Raw genomic sequence first — 14,833 nt, 5'->3', positions numbered from 1 at the left:
AGTTGTTGTTATTCAGATTTACTTTTTGTGTGTGGAAAATAGGGATAACACCTCGGCCACTAGTCGATTGATGCACGCGGCCATTCATCAGTTATTGCAATGCTCACAACAACCAAACAAGTGTCCCAAAAAAAAACACCCAAACAAGTCTAAAGGTAATACAAAACGGGCACCTATCCCAACCACAGAGAATGGCAACGCAAAGGCCATAAAGTGCTGCTGTTCAGACGGAGAGCTTGCAACCAATACCGTATATTAAGTCTCTGTTTCTCAACCCGTCAAAAAAAAAAAGTCTCTGTTTCTCAGTCGCATGGAGTTTGAGGCCCTTGGCAAGTTGGTTACACTAATAGGAGTATATGCACATCATGGTACATGCGTCTTGCTTATGTTATTGCATTTGAAGGTTAGAGGCTTAGAAATTACCATAATATATGCACATCATGGTACATGCGTCCCCTTTCTTTTTGGGCAAAGTCAGCAGCCTCTGTTCATTACTCGATCGTGAAATGATGAGGACTGAGCTGGAGGTGAGGAACATGCAGCAAAATGGGGAATATCCTCGCACGTCATGAGCCAGTGAAACAGCGCACACTATTCGGTCTTCGCCAGGGGAATACATCGTGTGTTGATTAGTTGGATCAGGGATGTAGACATCATGTCCCTTTCCTTCCTTTGAAGCCTTTAAATACAAAGGATCCGTCGTGCAAAGGCGGATAACATCTGAATCCACCCATTCATCGCTACACAGCCAGGGCTTCTTCTCAGGTAATTCCCTCGAGAAGATCTTCTCCAGACACTTAACTTTGCTGCAGATACTTTTTCCATATGATTACTATCATGAATTTACGTATACCTGCTTCTTCATCGTGTGCTTAGGATGCTTTGAAGTATTCATTCGCACGCCTGTTTCAGCATATAGCAGCCATACGTTTACCAGCAATTCGCTGTGAACTTGTACTTTAAATACTGAGTTTGAAGTTCATGGAAGGAAGATATATGCTACCTTGACGTGTTCCATAAAATCTCATTCACTTTTCTAAACTGAACTTTTTTCATTACAGCAAATTTTGGCTAAGAGATACGGAGTAATTGGCAAAACTGAACTGATTTTGAGTGCATGCATGCTGTTGCTGCGTTTTATTGTTAACTTAAAATTCTTAGTATTTTGAGTACTTGGAGGCTGAATCTAACTCATGAGTATTGTGATTGCTCTTGTTTCAAGGGTGCTGTGGTATTTAATCGGAATGGGCTGCCAAACTATTTCCCCAAACGACCTGGAGCTTATGATGTCGGATAAACATGAAGCCAAAAAACCTGGGGCTATCGAGTTTAAACTTCTTCACGAGATCACAAATAATTTCTCTGATGAAATTGGACGTGGTGGATATGCCAAGGTTTATAAGGTATGGAAATTCTAAATTGCCCCGGTCTTACTTGCCATAGTCACAGTCACAGTTTTAATCTAAAAAGTGGCGAGACATGCTTGCCTGTAGGGACTCCTTGGAAACGGCATGGCCGTTGCCGTGAAGAAGCTGTCCAATCCGCATTTTCGCGACGATAAATTCTTCCTTCGGGAGATTGAATGTCTTATGAAGGGGAAGAAGCACAGGAATATAGTACGATATTTGGGATATTGTTGTGATACCGTGGGAGAAATAGAAACATATGAAGAAAAAAATGTCATAGGGGAAAGGCTAAAAAGATTGATCTGCTTTGAGTATGTACCAGAAGGGAATCTCCGTAGCCATATCAATGGTAGGATCACGATTTTCATTACTATAAAGATTATTTGGTTCAAAAATCACACTTATACACAATTTACATTCCATGTCATGTACTAGCTACCGTCCAGATATTTCTAATGTGAATACCTTTCTCCTCTTCCATTTATGCAGATGCATCTTGTGGACTTGAATGGAGAGAACGTTATAAAATAATAAAAGGAATCTGCGAGGGTTTGAATTACCTTCACACCAAAGGTATTACTCACCGGGATCTTAAGCCGGAAAATATACTCATGGATAATATGATGGTGCCGAAAATAGCCGACTTTGGTCTATCAAGGTACTCTAAGGATGAACAAACCCATGCTAGTACTACAAATCATGTTGTAACCTTGTAAGCTTACTAAGCCACTTGGAAACTCAACCTTTCTTGTCATTGATGATTTACATTTTGCTACCTCTGTGCATCAGTTAATCTATTTTACCATTTTCTTTTGATGTAGCGGATATGCGCCGCCAGAATTCGATGGCCGGAAAGTCACACGAAACTTTGATATATATAGTCTTGGTGTTATAATCATGGAGATCGTGACTGGAGAGAGGGGGCATCACAAGCCAGAGGCAGTAAGAACGGTCTTTGGCACTCCCAAGATAAATGCTTGGTTTTAAAATAATTATCTTGCATTTTACCTTTTCCTAATCATCATTTCAGTGAGGAGAATAAGGACCCTGAATTATGATGTCTGGTCTGTCTAATACAAGTAACTATGAAACCATCCACCATGTTGCTAACTTCTACAATTAGTGGAACTATCATTATCTAAGAAATAATGGAGAAGTGTTTGGTTTCAAAACATAGCGAACAAAAACCCCCGCCCCCAAGGACAAAATGTGCGTCAAATCCATGAGAGTATGATCCAAAGAATGAATGAAGGCCTCATCGAGGCTATTGGTATTTGACACTCCATCCCTGTCTCCCCCCTGCCACCTCAGGCTAAGCTGAGCGGACGCCAGTGGTGGGAGTAGTAAGACCACGCCGGTGCGAGCTGCGGTGGTGGGGCCTCCTTTGTTTGCGTCAGAGCAGTTCTCATGCAGATGGTAGTGGGTTGCGACTTTCGGAGTGGAGGTAGACAGATCTGTGAGGGGACCTTGCGGGAGAGATGTGTTGGCGTTCGTGAGCCGAATTTGTGCAACAACATATTGATCAGGTCCCAGGCGTGCATGGTTGCAACTCTCCGTGATTCCAATGGTGGGAGCCGCGGTGGAGATGGCAACGCAGCAGCCTTGGTGACGTGGTTGGCAGATCTGCAAGAGGGTTGCATCGGTTGCTGGATCTGGTTACCACCCTTATGTCCAAGCATCCCTCTCTCTTACTCCCTTCGTTCCAAAATAGATGACTCAACTTTATACTAACTTTAATACAAAGTTGGATCATCTATTTTGGAACGGAGGGAGTACGAGTTAACGGGGATCAAAGTAGGTGCGACAATAACCGAAGAGAGGCGGCGAGCAACTGCTTTTGGTGTTTTCTCCAGCAGCATGGACAGGCCTTATGCTCTCTCAACACCAGGGCCGGCCTAGCGAGAAGTCGTTAGCCTGTCGAGAGGTTGCAGGTAGTGAAGGATTTGACGACAAGTGTGTGTATTCCTGGTAAAAACCCATGATCTCGCCTCTCCAAGCAGATTAGGCAATGATGATGTGTGTGTGTGTGTGTCCATGTTGAAGGTGTTGGCTCGAAGCACGCTTCAGGGATGAAAATCCCAAGTTTTACCTTCAGTTGGACCCACCAATACTGGTGGATGTTTAACGATTGCTTCTTGAAGGCTTTGTCTAGCAGTAACATTTTATTGTTGTTTGACATGGCATAGGATTCGTGGTGGGATTGTGGAGATAATGCATATCCATTTTAGATGGCCTTGACTTTTTTTTGTTATTTGTGCTTTTGTAAGCTTATTTGTTCAGCATCGATGCTTGACTGTCTTGCACTGTTTAATAATTAATAATATATATATGCTTGTGTGCATGAATCGATGGAGAGGTCGGAGTTTATCCTCATTTTTGGAAGGATAGAATAAAATTCTACTTGCAAGTTTTTCACCGTAGTCATGTGATTCCAATGCCACATAGCTTGCTGACTTGTTTAGCGATAGGTGGGCTCGGCTTGAATCTACAAGAGAGATGCTTTAGTGGTAGTCCAAGGTGCCTAACTGCCATTACTAGGTGACATGTATGCACAATCACTATGCCAAACAACTGCAGGGAGTTATCTGCAGATCTGAATCAAAGAAAATAAATCAATTTCGAAAGAGTAGCTAACAGTGTTGGTCTCGCAAGAAATTAAAGAAAATTGCAAATGGGAAAATTATGTATTGTATTCCAAGAATTTCGAAAAAGTACCTAACAGTGTCGGAGTACTATAACTAGAAAGGCTTAGGGATCGAAGAACCCTATCAGATAGCACTACCAAAGAAACTATTGGGAAAGAGGTGAAGTAAATAGGCATAATATAAATAAGACCAAGTTGTTGTTTCCAGGAAAAAAAATCATTACCCAAAGTTTCCACCTGATCTTTATTGAACGCGAAAGTGTAATTTAATTATATGATGTTGAATGTTGATCTTACTAGAACTGCCGGGAAGCGAAGTATTTCACTTCTTTGATTTTTGTTATTTTCATGATATTTTGTTCCTAGTTTGATGCTTGAGTTGATTTGCCTGACGCATTGACATACTCTGTTTTCCCATTCTGAAAGATGTTGGCGGTCCATTTCATAAATAGTAAGTCACGGTTGCAATTCTGTAGGTACTTGAAAGTTGGAGTAATAGGCTTGAGACATCAATGGAAGAAGATCAAGTACGTGTATGTATCGAGATAGCAGTAGAGTCCACACAATTCGAACCAGAGAAGAGACCAGTTAAAGCACAGGATATAATTGATAGGCTTGTTGCAACGGTATGGCACAAAAACTGAGCTAGTATGTGTAATATACTAATATTATACCTTTATTGCCGATCGCTGGAAGCAAGCATCGCATATGGCACCATCATAATCCGAATGCATGAGAGCATCATAATCCGAATACACTAAAAAAAATGATAAAGTCAATTAATTTTGGAGTGCCAAGCATGGACAGATTAAACAAAGGCTATTTTGTATTAACCGAACTAGTTCTTCCGCAGGAGCTCCTTAACGTCTACCTTTTCAAGCTTGGGTTACCCACCGAACCCAATACAGATAAACAGTTGGTGTTTAGGCTTACGAATAAGAGCAGGGAGTCCTGGCAGTACTTTGCAAGTATTCCGCTCTACGTCATCGTGCCTTCCAGGTCGACTTACACCCTCGTTGTCACAGAAAAACAACAGGATATGCTACCTGAAGAAATAGACTATGATCTGATCCAACAGAGCAGTATATCAGAAGACAAAAATATCCATGCTTTCAGAGACCAATTATACCTGAAGAAGTATGACCAATTTTATGAGGACACGGGGAATGATGTGCATGAGGTGAAACTGAAAACTACTTTTGCAACATCTGAGGTGAGTTTCTTCAAGTAATGTAATTGCTCTTCCGACTTGCTCATGTTGTATATCTGGCCTTTCATACATTTTGCTTTGATGGTGGTCGTTCATGGTACTACGAATGTAGCACGCAAATCCTGCAAAGGTATGGAGTTCTCTTCCTTATAACTCAGATCCTGCAAATTCGAGGTAGCTAGTTTTTCTAACATCGACCCGAATTTTGCTGCATCAGAATGGACAGATAATATCCATGAAGAATACTCATGGCGTTCTGTGTTGCCTAGACGCACAAGCCACAGAGCCATGGTGAGTTTATACTTTATAGCCTAGTGTGGGCTCTGAAATTGTTTCCTGTGCTCAAGTGGATGTGTCACTTGTGATTAATGAACATATCATCATGAATGAAATACCTTGTTGTCACACAGGATTGTAACAGGTCATCAGCACGGAGATGTTTGCATATGGAACTATTACCCGCAGGTACCATCATATACATTTGAAATCATATTATTTCTAGCGTCTGCAAACGTTTGCGTTCAGCTTAACTACAAAATCATTTTGTATTGGCCCGCAGAGAGGAATGGATTCGTTCAATATCTGGAAGGAGTCGGTTATGCATTCTTACTCGTCATCGAATAAAGGCATGCATGAGCATCTGTCTGCTGACTTCTCTGTTTTTCACACAAGTTCATTCTCATCGTCATACACTCCATGCTAATAAAATGACCACTCTTCTCAACAATACAGTTCATTCCGTTAAAGTTATCTTAAGAAAGGAAAAGACATGGTTTGTGGCTGCGACATCGGATGGTGTGATCCATGTATACGATTACAACAACAAAATGGAAGAAGTGTCAAGTTTCAGAGCCGCCAGTGATTCCTTCATCACTTCAATGGCCGTACATCCAACCAGTTCGTATCTATTGTCATCGGCACATCGTGCTGTAAAGCTCTGGGACTGGGACAATGGCTGGAAGGAGTGCGAACCATCATTCAACCAGGAACACTCTGCTAGTATACGTCAAGTCGCATTTAACCCAAAGAATACCAACATTTTTGCAACTGCTTCAGATGATCACACCATAAAGGTATCGCTTCCTCCTTTCTGTTGACTGATAAGTTTTGCTACGTACCTTAATGGCTTGCCTTGTGCCTTGATCGACTGATGCCAATGCCGACAGAGGGATCTAAAAACCATTACTTCACAATTTCATATAATCGATGTCCAGGTTTGGAGCATTGGCTCTCCCGAATCCAAGTATACTTTGTCAGGGCATCTGGGCAAAGTGAACTGCCTCGATTTCTTCAGATGTGATGGTAGTGGTACACAGTATTTGATTACTGGCTCTGACGATCGCACAGCTAAGGTATGCGATTATCATTGACAAATATACTAATACAGTACGAGCACAACACTGTTAATACTGCATGCCCATTCTTAATCTTTGTCAAACAGATCTGGAACATGGAGAAGGCGGCTTGTGTTGACACAATAATGGAAGCTTGTGTTCATACAATGGAAGCTTTCATGTCTCCAGTAAATTCCGTCCTTGCACTTCGCGACCCTCTGTATCTTATTGCAGGATCAAAAGATGGATCTGTTCATATCTTTTCTGTCGAAAAGGAGGTTTCTGTTCATATCTTGAGCTCGACTAATTTCAGGTATCCAGTAATCACTAAGATTACCATCAAAATTTTGAGCTAAGCCCTTCAAACCGCCCATGCATGGTCTAGTACGCGCATCAACTAATGAATTGTGGTATTAATTAAATATGAACAAATCTCTGCTCTCTACATAGGACTATATTGCTACAGTGGCATAGTGTACTAGTTCTGAATTAGGATTTACCAGCAGCGACTACAGTTTTTTTTTTTTACAAATGATATTATCTTTTAGGGGAAAATGATATAATTTTATTGATTAACTAACAAAAATAAATCAGACTGAACAAATTGAAATGCACACGAACAAAGATAACTGATTATGAGTGGATTATTCTGGCAACTTATAGAAGTATATGAGTATAAAATAGCGGAGGGAGCATACTGTTGGATTCTCATATTTGGAAAAAGTTTATAATTGTTTGTAGCATATATAACTCATATTCTTTGGTAAACTGAGGACCTACAAAGATGTGTGGGCCTAATATTTGAAGGTGGGAATGCCTCCTGCTAATATATACTCCCTTCGTTCCTAAATATTCGTCTTTTTAGAGATTTCGAATAGACTACCACATACGGATGTATATAGACATATTTTAGAGTGTAGATTCACTCATTTTGCACCGTATGTAGTCACTTGTTGAAATCTCTAGAAAGACAAATATTTAGGAACAGAGGGAGTAGATGATGCTATAGACTATAGTTGCATGTACTTGTATTTACTTTGCTCTCGCCTCTGCTCCTTATTGATGTTTTTAACATAATACTCAATATTTTGAGAATTTTCTAAGTGATTACTGCGTATCTCCCAGGCTTGAGAGGATTGTTAATTTTGGTTCTAGCGGAGCTATCTGGGGTCTCGGAAATTTGATGGGTCCGTCAAAAAGGTAAGAATACATGTCCTCATTTTAGCGTTCCATCATATCGCAGTGTATGTACGTGTAGTATGTAATATATAAGAATGTTTAGGTAGTATATATATAGTATTCCCTCCGTCCCAATGTAAGACCTTTTTCGACACTACACTAGTGATAAAAAACGTCTTACATTCACTAGTGATAAAAAACGTCTTACATTATGGGACGGAGGGAGTACTTTTTAGGCAGTATGTATCATATTTTGAACATACTCTTTTTATGTACAAATATGTACGTATTTCAGAAATATAACACGAACCATGGGCTAACTTGCAGTTTTTTTCATATAACTCACTTTGGAGTATCTTAGATATAGTATATAAACATACTAAAAATGATAAAGAAGTGCATATAGTTAGTTACTCTCCTAGCCAAACAGAATTAATTCTCACATCTTCTATTTATCAAAAAAAAAATGTGTGGTGGGAGTCTCTTCCTCTATTCCTTTTTTTTCTGTCAATAGTAATGAGTAATTTGACCTGCTGCACATCTTAACATCTCATTTCCTGTGATGCCAAACATGTAACACACAATACCTTTTATATTTTAGGATTGTGATTGGACAAGAGTACGCAATTTCAATCATGGATATGGAAATGTGCAAGCACTGAGAGCTCCATGTGAAGCACAGATTAGGAAATGTGCAATCTTCATGCAATCAACGACTTCCAATTACGCATTTATGCAATGGATTCTTGTTTCCTTTTTTTTTGTGTGTTAGACTAGAAAACACTTTTCAGAGTCATTACAGATTATGGCCCGTATACGCTCCAGCACTACATAATGGCTAACAGGGAAATAACACGTCGAACTAGACCTGGTTAAAACATGTGCTGCCTCATTACAATGGCGATAAACATGAACAAAAGAGCAAGTTTGAAACTGGCGTGACAAGAGCAGTTTCTCAGCAAGAAAGATGCCAACAGAAGATCTCTCTCGGTTCGAGTCTTGTAACTTCCTTATCAGGTTCTCAGGTAGTCAGATGCCACGATTACCATCGGGAAACTTTCAGGAAGAGCAAACTGTAACGGCACTACGCACAACAACTACTTCAGCCATTTCTGCGTAGTGATACCATCAATCAAAAGTCTGGTTCAAAGCAGCCAAAACTTCACCTATGTGGTTCCGTATAACCATCCCCACACCCATCATCATAATATTTGAAAGAATGTAGCCTCTAAGCAGGCAGGCTAGCTGCTGGATTGATTCCTTCCTCCAGCTATACCGAAATAGGCTTACGCCCCGCTATATTGATATAGCAACCACCCGATACAACAATCCGATCCACGCTGGGGCAAACAGCACAAGCACGCCCAAAAGAAATAACAAGAGAAAATAAGAGAAGAAATGCCAACAACGCCGGATCGACGAAAGCTACGGCACACCGCGATCGTTGCGCCCACCGAAGATAACCACCACGCTCCAAAGCCACCGAGTTGCCGTGTACCAAGCACCACCTTCAAGAAGGAATGCGACGATGACGACGCTGCTGCCCGGACGAGTCCTAGGATTTCTCCCGGTACACGGAGGGTAGAGGGGGGAGAGGGTCACCCGACGCCCTTCAAGAAGGATGGTGGCGCCCGCAGGCGTCACCGCGTTGGTGCCGGCAAGACCCGACATGGATTTCTCCCGACCTCTCGCGCCCACCACCCAGGACCAACCTTCGGCTCCACCACACCCGCCGCCCACCAACATGCGCCAACAGTCATGAGGACACCGCCGTCGTCTCACCACGGCCAACGAAGCGAGGCCGGCCGGATCCAAATGAGACACCCGAAGACAAGGACCGGCAGCACCGCAGCCACGAGGGAGGGAACAACCTCCACCGGCTTAGGCGGTAGCAGACCGGGCATAGCAGCAGAGGCACACCAGACCCCCTGTCCGGCCAGGCCCTGCGTGGGCCCGTGAAGCTTCGCCGCCGTGCTGCAGCAGTCGCGGCACAGCAGCCGCCGTCCCTGTCGCGAGGAGCTCGCCGGAAACCACCGGAGAACAGCCCACTGCGGCCACCAGCAGGCCCGCCCCGACCCAGATCGGGCCCGTAGGGCCTAGATCTGGGCCAGCCGAGCGCCGCCGGCCGCCGCCGGCCGCCGCAGGCCATGGGCCGTCACCGCCGCCAAGGGGCAACGCCTCCGCATCGCCGCCGTCCAGATCCGCGCCGGAACGCCGCCGGCCGAAGGGCTCCGCCGCCAGGACCGCTCACCCGAGCCGGGGTCCAGCAACGGGTGAAGAAGGAGGGCCGCCACCGCCGGACTGCGGGGCGCCGCGCGGGCAACGCCCGGCCGCGCCCGCCGGCGGCAGCGGCGAGGGGGAAGGGGGGCGGGGACTCGCGGGGAGGGGGAGGGGTGGGGAGCCGCCCCGGTCGCCTCGCTCGGGGAGGGCGACGCGGGGGGCACGGGGGGGAGAAAAGGGTCCTGCTACTTCCGCTGGTTGCTTTATTCTTTTCCTCCAGCTATACACACACGTGAGCCTGTTTTGAGAGTTTAGCTTCCCTTCCTTTTCATGACTGCACGGTTGTCCACGCCAGTCATACCCGCTGCCACCATCGTCAGTCTCTCCGCCCTATTACCCTGTCTACCGTCTCTTTCCAGCACTAGCATCATGCCTCGGTCATCTGTGTGGGTCTTGTTTGTCGTCTTTAGTTCGTACCGGTGTTCTGGGTCTGTCTTAGGAGATGTATCTTTAGATTGTCAGGGTTGTAAGCTTGGTATCATGGTTCCAATAAGCACAAACTCAGCAAGAACATGTCCAACTGAGTACATATATATGGTTTTCACCAGAAGAGAATACAAAGCCGCCATTTCGGTAGTCCTGATGACCACTTATTCAAGTGGCAAAATGAAACTACTAACCTCACAAAAATGAATTTCCAGCACAAAAGAGCCAAGTCTATCATGACCAAAACAACATATACGTGTTTCTTTAATTCTTCATAAATCAGCCTATCATAATATATATATATAGCAGCAGTATTGGCAGCTCAAAGACTAACTGACAAAATATCTTTCTTTGGCAACTGCAACCATAGATGTATGTGTTGAAATATATTGCCTGCCTTCCTCCATCAGTTCGGACTTTTGGATGAGTTGGCTGGTGCATAAATTCAATATGGTATCCGAGCCAAGAGGTCTTGAGTTCAAGATCCTGCAAACACAGTATTTAAAATAAAAAGATCCCGCGGCCTACATCGATCCCACGTCTAAGGACTAAGTAAGCCTAGACGTGAGACTTTTGGATGAGTTGGCTGGTGCATGAATTCAATAGTACTCTAGATACATCCATTTCCGAGACAAGTAATTCCGAACGGAGGATACATCCATTTCTGAGACAAGTAATTCCGAATCGATAAAGTATGAACCATGATCCGGAAGAGATCAACGAACAAGTTGAGATTGCCCTCGAATTATTTTCAATGAAAATACACCAAAATGACAAAAGATTCGGACATATAACAAAGCAGGAGCACATCCGCCAAACTGGCAACAAAGGTAAAATTTGATGACATTAGTCATCAGTCCCTAAAGTTCAGCAACTCACTACCAACTGAAACAACTATATAGGAAACAAAAAAAATATTTTCTTTCACCTAAAATGAATTTAACAATGCAGCAATAACATGTACTCCCTCCGTTTCAAAATAGATGACTCAATTTTGTACTAACTTTAGTATAAAGTTAGTACAAAGTTGGGTCATCTATTTTAGAACGGAGGGAGTATGCAAGAATCACTTGGCATGCATTTCATACAACAGACGACACTCACAAATAAGATGCTGAGACGTACATTTGGCAAGCTTCCGGACTTCGCTGGTGGTAACATTAATGCCATTGCACATGTCGGGTCATCCTTCGCTGAAGCAGTATGCCGCTACCATCGCCAAAATACCACAGGCATGCACCTTCTTCCTCCCATGTGCTCAGCACCCAACCTCATCCCCTCTGTCGACCTTCTTGATTTACGCCTTTACTGTGGATACAACTCCGCTTATGCATGAACATGAGTGAAGGTTAGAAGATTACACAATCCAAGCTTAGTAACATATCAAGCACAACAAAATAAGACAGGTCACAAGAAAAGAAAGAAAGCTTTTTACCATAGTTCCCCTTTAACCCCATTCTACTATCTTCTTTCTCGAATATATTTAGAAAGAAAGAAAGCTGAGTATCAGCGCAAATGACAACATCAACCTTCTCAAAATGCAAACAAAGCCTTTAGCTAAACAGCCAAAGAACTAATTCATATGTCATGAATATGTATTAGCTCTAGATGTATTAATTAAACATTATAACTTCGACCACTAATATATCAAAAAATATTTACATCCATAAGGTTAAAATAAATTAATTAATTTGGCACAAACAATACTATTTCAAGATATACTATCGATGGCGTGAAAAAGAAGAACATGATGGCCTGAGTAGATGGTCTAGCTGGTTTATATTCCCTTTTTTCAAGATCAGATGAAGTTTAGGCTGGTGTTGCTCTGAACTTCTCTGCATCTATTGGTGTCCAATTTAGCATTAGGTTTCAGATAACAGAGCAATTGATGGGTGGCACACATGAGCACATATTGTTCTTTGAGCACACACACACACACACACACACACACACACACACACACACTTTTTTTTTAGGTGATCACACATATGAAGCACATTTTTTGTTGTTGAGTGAAATATGCATTAGAACTTTTTCTTAGCAGATAATTTGGCAGACAGACATGAGCAAATGAGAGCGGAGTAGTAACACTTGAGTTCTAATGAAAGCGCAGTAGGAGCCTCTCCTACTGTTTCAGGAGTCTAAAAAATGAGAGGGGAGTCGTTCTAACATGAGAGGTGAGGGATGACAAAAGCATGTTCGTCATGAAGCATATCGATATCAGCATGGTGGATTAATCATAGAAGGGGAATGAAGTGAAATTAGTACTGACCTCATAAATGAGGAAGGGAATAAAATAGTATCAGCTGCAACATAAGAGCTCCAAGAAAATAAAGCTTGCTTCTCTGCATTTTGGATATAGTTAAAAAGGGCGAATTTTAGAAATGCTAAATGTTAGGAATTGACACCGGTCATTGTAAGTGTTGAATATATTGTGTACGTGTATATTGTGTCTTGGGCCCACCTCCTAGTTCCTCTATATAGTTGAGGTTGTGGCCCCTCTCTATACTCATATATACGTGCCTGGTGCACCGATCAATGCATTATGTTGCACAGCCTATTCTTTCCCTTCTACATGGTATCTATCGCAGGTCGTTCCTAGACCTAGCCGCCGCCGCTGCCGCCGCGCCTCCATCGTGCCGCCACCGCCACATCGCAGCAGTTGTCATGTTTAAACTAAATGCTAGCTATTTTGATCTTTTTTGTGGCAATACCCGATATGTTCTCCCGGTAAAAAAAATGGATATGTTCCTATCAGATCCAACCTTTTCTATGTGAAAAATAGTAATTTCATATTATTATTTGCTGGCTCAGCTTGACCTTGAATATGATTGTTCTGAGTGGACAACGCCCTTCTTGTAGCTTTCATTAGGAAATAGGAACTGTTGTTGCAAATAGAAACAACAATGTTTACTTAGCCTGTAAATTAAAAAAAAAAGAAAAATGCACCTATTGATACAAAATTCATTTTGCAGCAGCTTGCAAGTGACTAAGGACTTGGGGAGGACCATCACTACCAACCAAGGAGGACTACAGGAAAGGCAGAACACTACAGCTGGATCCATGTTCCGTTGAGCTCGGCCTGATTCTTGTTCTTCAAATCAATTTGGCATGGCTCATTAGTTGTGTGGTTCTTCTAATCTGATAATTGGTGTGTTCTAATACAGGAAAATTGCAAGGAAAAGAACATTTGAGGGGTGATCAACTCAGGTAGGTTTTGTTTTTCTCTACAGCTTTAGGACAAAAAAAAACAAAAAAAAAGTGATGATGATGATACTAGGAAGAAGAAGGCCTGATCCTTGTTCTTCAAATCAATTTGCCATGGCTCATTAGTTGTGTGGTTCTTCTAATATGATAATTGGTGTGTTCTAATACAGGCAAATTGCAAGGAAAAGAACATTTTAGGGGTGATCAACTCATGTAGGTTTTGTTTTTCTCTACAACTTTCGGACAAAAACAAAAAGAAAACAAGAGCGATGATGATGATACTAAAAAGAAGGAGAGGGCACAGAATATTGATCAGTGTCTTTATCTTTATTGTCCTGTGGCAACACACGGGCATTGTCCTAGTATAGTATCAAGTTGACAACCCTGCATTACCTTCATCCCGGTTTATTGGTCTCCTTCGTATTTTGCGCCAATTTTGACCGTAGATCTGACTAAGAAAATATAAGTTGTATATAACAAAAGTTATATTGTTGGATTCATGTTCAAAAGAGGTTTTCAATTATACTAATTTTTTGATATGTACTTTATTTTTTAATAATTAAATCCGAACGGATGTAGTAAATAATAGTCAAAAAATTGTCAGCAAAGAACCAGTAAATAGTACTAACATCGAGCAGTTTGAGACCAAACTATTGTGAACACAAGATCCGTATCCGACGAAAGGAAATATTTTATTAGTTATCTCTTGTTCGTTGTGCGATCGCCACAAGTTTTCAAATATCAAAAATCTTGGAACCCGAGTATGATAAACTTCAGAACCAGAGATCTTATTCTATGAACCAATCTGTGGTTGGATGGTTAGGTGGACAGTGGTATCCCTAGCCCACCGGGTTTCAAATCTTTGTGCTCACATTTATCTTGGATTTATTTTAGAATTTTCGGCCATGCACGTTCTATGGAGGAGACGTCCCCGTTTCAGCCATACCGGTCTTGTGAACCTTCTGTGTTTTCCTAGCTGGTTTTGGGAACCTTCTAGAACGATCCTGAACTGGTTTTTTAACTAGTGTGCCCTTGCCTCCCCTTAGAAAAAAAATGTAAATAGTATCGCATGGTAGCAAAACATAACATGCTAAATGCAGGGTGAATTCACGAGGCTACATTTAGAAGATATCTAGATCACTGCACG

At 42.2% G+C, this 14,833-nt stretch overlaps 1 protein-coding gene across 3 annotated transcripts; it reads left to right on the top strand.

Moving 5' to 3' along the window:
- The first annotated feature begins 424 nt into the window (after positions 1–424).
- On the top strand, positions 425–8,530 carry LOC123072118 (putative coatomer subunit beta'-3). 3 transcript variants are annotated; one of them, XM_044495676.1, is made up of 16 exons: positions 425–765; positions 1,223–1,403; positions 1,494–1,755; positions 1,896–2,064; positions 2,228–2,348; positions 4,527–4,676; positions 4,904–5,263; positions 5,373–5,390; positions 5,478–5,551; positions 5,671–5,725; positions 5,820–5,886; positions 5,993–6,333; positions 6,475–6,612; positions 6,702–6,907; positions 7,720–7,794; positions 8,375–8,530. In XM_044495676.1, the coding sequence occupies exons 2-16, from the start codon at positions 1,245–1,247 to the stop codon at positions 8,433–8,435; spliced, it is 2,256 nt and encodes a 751-aa protein (XP_044351611.1). In that variant the 5' UTR covers positions 425–765; positions 1,223–1,244; the 3' UTR covers positions 8,436–8,530. The 3 variants fall into 3 exon arrangements, with proteins under 3 accessions (XP_044351611.1, XP_044351610.1, XP_044351612.1); XM_044495675.1 differs by having other exon boundaries at positions 1,896–2,118; XM_044495677.1 differs by lacking the exons at positions 425–765; positions 1,223–1,403 and having other exon boundaries at positions 1,723–1,755; positions 1,896–1,979.
- The last annotated feature ends 6,303 nt before the right edge of the window (positions 8,531–14,833 follow it).

The sequence above is a fragment of the Triticum aestivum genome, chromosome 3B, assembly GCF_018294505.1.
Source record: "Triticum aestivum cultivar Chinese Spring chromosome 3B, IWGSC CS RefSeq v2.1, whole genome shotgun sequence".
NCBI classification, from domain to species: domain Eukaryota; kingdom Viridiplantae; phylum Streptophyta; class Magnoliopsida; order Poales; family Poaceae; genus Triticum; species Triticum aestivum.
Note: the sequence above shows the minus strand (reverse complement) of the source record. Positions and strands in the feature narration are given on the sequence as shown.